General features: G+C 38.3%; 1 protein-coding gene across 3 annotated transcripts in view; it reads right to left on the reverse strand.

Moving 5' to 3' along the window:
- Positions 1 to 3,784: 3,784 nt before the first annotated feature.
- The window catches only part of LOC140930732 (low-density lipoprotein receptor-related protein 6-like), a 43,300-nt gene continuing 41,714 nt past the window's right edge, over positions 3,785 to 5,370 (reverse strand). For all 3 annotated transcript variants that reach the window (XM_073380436.1, XM_073380434.1, XM_073380435.1), the window contains one exon: positions 3,785 to 5,310. In XM_073380436.1, the coding sequence (XP_073236537.1) occupies positions 5,193 to 5,310 (118 nt within the window). In that variant the 3' untranslated portion in view covers positions 3,785 to 5,192. The remainder of the gene's footprint in view (positions 5,311 to 5,370) is intronic.

A 5,370-nucleotide genomic window follows, 5' to 3' on the forward strand; every position in this document is an offset into this window, starting at 1 on the left:
TAAAATGCCCGCTCCGCACGCTTATTCAACTGTTTATTTTAGGTGATAAAAATTATTGCAAATTTTACAGCAAGCAATATCTACTGCCCGTAGTTAGGCCGCACGCTTAGAAACTCGCGAGGTTGATATATATAGCAAGTCTAGCTAGCTCCCATGAGAGCGAAGTTAAGTGATTCATGAAGAGACAAAATAGATCTTTAATATTTATATCTACATTCACGGGACACCTCGAAATGAGGAGGCTAGGGAATGAAGCAATTAACCTGCGATCAAGCGTTCTTCTTGTTTTTTCCTTTGAAAGAAAAACAAGCTAAATTCAACTAAAAGAAGTAACTGAAGAAGAAATAAGACTGGAGTGGGTCGCTGATAAGCTGGTTTGTTTGTTTTTTGTTTTTTATCTTACTGGTAATTACAGGAGCCCATAGGCTCCTGGTAATAGTTCGTAATACCCAACGTTCGATAAAGGAACTTCTTACATGAATCCGAGGCTTTCTGGTTACATTTCTGTATTAGGTTTGGTTTTCTATGTGCTCAAGTCTCTTTTGGTAATTACGAGACAATTGAGTCCTGAAAAATTTGCAATTTTTGTCCTTATTGTTAGATATCGAACGCAGGTACTAGTGCCAGTCCCTCCTGAGTGCTGAATTTCAAGATGGCGTCGCTTTGTTATTTTCTAGTTTCATCCTATCGTTCAGCACTTTTTGCCCTTTGAAAATGTAACCTAGGCAGTATTTCGAGCTTTTTGATATGTTCTCCAGCTGCTGAACATACTTTACAGCGAAATATGAAAGAAAATTCACGAAGAGGACTTAAAACAAACACAAAGGGATCGGCCTGTCTGCAAGAAAAAGCTTGGAAACTATAACAATGTGAGTTTTCTAATTTCTTCCTGTTTCAATGGCCCAAAATGATTATTAGTGTTTTGGTTACATGGATGATAGTAGACTGCAATTTGGCTGTCAGAGTTGTTCTGTCGTTTTAGTTGTGCGCTGTAGATCAATTCAAAAATGCCCGATTTTTTGCTCGTTTGCAGACACTGAGTTTAGGCCAGATAAAATAAGAAAATTTTAGTCTTGTCCGTGGATACTTAACAAATCTTATGGTTTTAGAAAGTAGTTCTGTGATGTGTTGTATCGCATACAAAAAATAAACTTCGCTCGTTAAATTTGGAGGGTTCTGTGAGTTTCAGAAAATGGTAAAAATTTGCTTATAAAAATGGCATCCGAGGGGGTCGAAAAAAGTGATGCTCGTATCTCTAATACAAGAGCAGTGAAGAACCTATGTTTGGTATATTTGTCCATTGCTCCACCAGACCTATTTATGATGTTAGTATAAACTTATTCTGTCGACCCCCTTCCGTTGACATTTTTAACATTTTGCCCGGTTTTCTCTGACAACCACTCTTAAGTGCTAAAGCTTATGCAAGAAAAGGCTTCTTTGATCTCTCTAACACTGTGTAGTAAAAGCTCTATAACTAAGTACACTGAACTGATGGCATCATTTCGCTCATTGCCCGCTTTCGTGCCACCAAGAAACAACCCACAAGAGTCATCGCTCGGCTATATTACAAAGATTTGCTTTTCTTCAAACGTGATAAGGTAATATTGAAGTAAATCGTTTACGTACCATAGAAGGAAAGTCACCAAAACTCCAGCCATGCTCTTTTTCTCTCAGTCATCTTTCTGCTAAAACTTACGATCAAAACAATGAAAAACCTTGCCGAGATGGTCAAAAGCGTTATCTTTGATCCCTGGTCTACTTAAAATTCCTTATTAACAAGACTTGCACTTCTAACACATTCACCAAATTATTCCTTCGTGAGTTTATCAGACGCATTTCACGTCGCAAAAGTGCATCCCTCGCGCGGGTACGCTTGGTAAACAAATGATTTCACGGACATGCGCAGTACGTTATTCAGCCCCGTCGTGTAGCCGTGCAATAACTCTCACCCCAGTCCACCCCCTTATATCCCAAGCACTGACCTACAGTGTGTAAACAAGGCCTAGTTCATAGTTTCTTTTGCTGCCTTTACAGGCTTAAAAATGCTGCACAGACTAAGTTTTATCGTTTTATCTTACTTGTAACAAGGTGGAATTCAATTTAAGCCTTTAGAATTTGATCCAATTCATCTTCCTAGAACTTAATAAAGCACCTTATACTTCAGCAGTTAAATGAATCAGGCATTCAAGAACAAGCCACCAAACTGAATAAGGAGGCCAAAGGAGTGTTCTTGCAGAGTTCGTGCTTTGAATTATCACAATTTTAACACGGGCGCTAACACTGGCAACCCAAACTCTGTGGGAGTTCGTTGGACTTTGAATTTATAAGAGAACTTATGAAAATAAACAAAATACGTCCTACATTCCAATTTAAGACAAAAATAGATATAAAAATGGCTCACCTTGTGTCTGTGTTTCGTTATCCACTGTCTCTTCGCCTCTAGAGCCATTTGGAAGCCGTTTTATCGACGTTTAGGATTTTAAGTTGTACCCAATTGTAAGAAAAATGGGAAGGTTGGGACTCTGAAGCTCGAAGCTCCATAAATCCCATATAAATGGTCCAAACTCGCCAAAATTGCTGTCAAAGGATCTGTCGATAATTTGTCTTTCCCTTCTATGCTTCTGGAGTCTCAGATTTTATCACAACCGCTAGCGAACTGCTTGATTTTAAACTCTTTCCATCAGAGTTTTCTTTCTCGGGATACGTATGACCGGGCTCTTGGATGTGCGTAATGAACAGTCGCTCAAAGCTTACGTCACAACAATTGGATTTGTTCCAATTTCTATTGTTAAATGACCCTGCCCCAGGAGTCCCCAACTGCCATACGCAGTTCTTGCCCTGCGCCTTTTAAGACAAAAATTCCCTGTGAACAAATTATATCGTATTGAGTATTTCACTCCCATGAGAAATACGAAGACGCAGTCACAAGAGGCAGTGTAGCCAAGTGGTTCTAAATCATCCCCAGTCTTCTTCGTAGCGCGCACGGTGAAAGGAGAGGAGAGGGGAGGAGAGGAACTGACTCTCTCCCCCGCTTTCTCCCTTCCCATCACAACTTGCGCACCACTAGGGAGAGATTCAATGAGAGGCGACTAGATAGGCTCGCAGACAGCGGTGACAGCCGTGGCTCTTTTAATCTGCCTTAATTCCGTTCGTAGTATCCTGGAGATGTTTGGGAAAAGTCTAGTTAAATATGTGGCAGAGCTCGGACTTGTTCGAATAGATTATTCAAAATGGCGGCCACTCGATCAGTAAGGGAATTAGACAGACCAGGGCTAAGACATGTACCGCACACCCTGAGTTAATGAGCTCGGGCTTGTTTAACCTGAGATTAGGCCAAATTTTAGCAACTTCTCACCGACTTTTTTTTACCAAGGACAACGAAGATAGAGCCTAATCTCAGGCTAGGGTTTGATAGAACAAATTATTCAGAAGGAGGTTGGACAAGCCGGGACAAACTGGTTTTGGTCGGGATACACCTGATATTGGAGTGATGAGTGGGAGAATAGATCATTTTCAGCACAGTAATGGATGGAAATGAGGCTGGAGTGACCTTGTTTTGACTCTCAACGCTTTCTGCTTTCTTAGGTAAATCATGTTGTTCTTATGCTAACTGGTATTTTTCAAACATAATTTCCATATGAAACCGCAAAGAAGGTTTGTATCAAAACATGGTCAACTTCAGCTTTGCATTCAGTTGAAGGCTAGGGTACTAAGCAAACAATTATAAAGTGGTGTATTGAATAACTTATATGTAGACAAAAATGTTACTTAGGTTATTGTTCACGTTTTTATTAATTTTTTTCTAAGGTTTTATTTGGTAAATTGAAGGCTGCATAAACTAAACTTACTCTCGATCTTAAGTCTAAATCGCCAAGCAAATTGAACCGTCAAATTTATCTAAAACATTTCTATATTTTGTTTGTGTTTCACAAGGATATAAACGGATACAAGAAAAAAACCTGCTCGTACGTTTTCTTTTCATTTAAACAAGCATTCAAAGCCAAAAAGAAGCTAAAAGAAAAAACAAGGAATTGCTACCTCGTTTTAAAACACAGCGCACTAAGACACTTTTGCATTGAACGAAGGGAAAAAGACTCAAGAAAAGTGATTATTGATTTCGCTTCAAGTGAAACTCGCAAGCAGCCTTTGTTTTTCGGGTCGTTATTAGCTCCAAAAACCCTTTTCAGTGTCAGAAACGTAAGATCAATAATCAAAAAAAAAAAAAAAGAAAGCATCCTATTTCCAATGTTATACCAAACAAGGCTTACAAATATAAACACCAAGGGCTCGGTTCCTCAAAAGATCATGGTTTAGTAACCCAGGATTAAGCTGAATTTTAAGCTAGGTTTTCTTGTCTAAGAACATGTAACTCAGGCATACAAAATACTGTTGGTCACTCTAAGCAGTACATAGGAAGGCAAAATACAAAAAAGGAACAAAATTTTGATGATCAGTGGATTAGCCTCTCAGGAACCGGGACAGATATTAATCCAAGAAAAGTACTACTACCAGTACACTACGTATAGATCATAGGCATCATAATACTACTACAGAGGAACCTCGATTTAACGGAGTGCCAAGGGACTGGGAATATTTTTTCTTTATATCGTGGGTTGGTTATATCGAAAACCTCGATTTAACGAATTTTTGAGAAAACAAGCAAAATGTTCGTTATATCAAGGTTCTGTTCTATACATTTTATTGTAATTTTGGTCGGGCTGATGAAAAATTAGGTCATTATACCGAGGACTTTGTTATATAGAGGTTCGATAAATCAAGGTTCCACTATACTAGAACCCCTCAGGGTTTTGTTTCTTGTGCAGTTAGGGATATTTTAAATGTACAATGAAAACGAAGTAGATTCTGGTCGTAAAAAACAACAATTAAAAACAAAAAAAAATCAGCGATATTACGATTCAACCCGTTTACTCTTCTGCTGTAATCTGCACGCTACTGAAGAGCTAAACTTTACAAGTATTGTGCTCATTATTATTATAATTTTTTTTGTAACCTGACTTGATTTGAATAAAATAAAAATTACTTTAGGCACGCCTGGGTTTGTAGTCACTTATCAAATTTAAATTTCCACTTATATTTAGATATATACAAGATTTGTTAGGCCTATGAACCCCGAACCTACACACTTATCATGAATTACAACACCATCTTTCGTAACTACCCTATCCAACAGCTTATGCATTAGAACTCTGCATAAGCACATCTGGTTCTAATTCGTCCAAGCCAAGATAGGCTTCATTAGTAAATTCACGTGGACGGCTTTCCGAGTTTGGGTGTTGTCTTCTTTTCCTTCTACAAAAAAAGAATGAATAAAGAATTGCAGAAAAGTAGGATTAGTTATTTGTAGGCTGT

The sequence above is a fragment of the Porites lutea genome, chromosome 3 (genome assembly GCF_958299795.1).
Source record: "Porites lutea chromosome 3, jaPorLute2.1, whole genome shotgun sequence".
NCBI classification, from domain to species: domain Eukaryota; kingdom Metazoa; phylum Cnidaria; class Anthozoa; order Scleractinia; family Poritidae; genus Porites; species Porites lutea.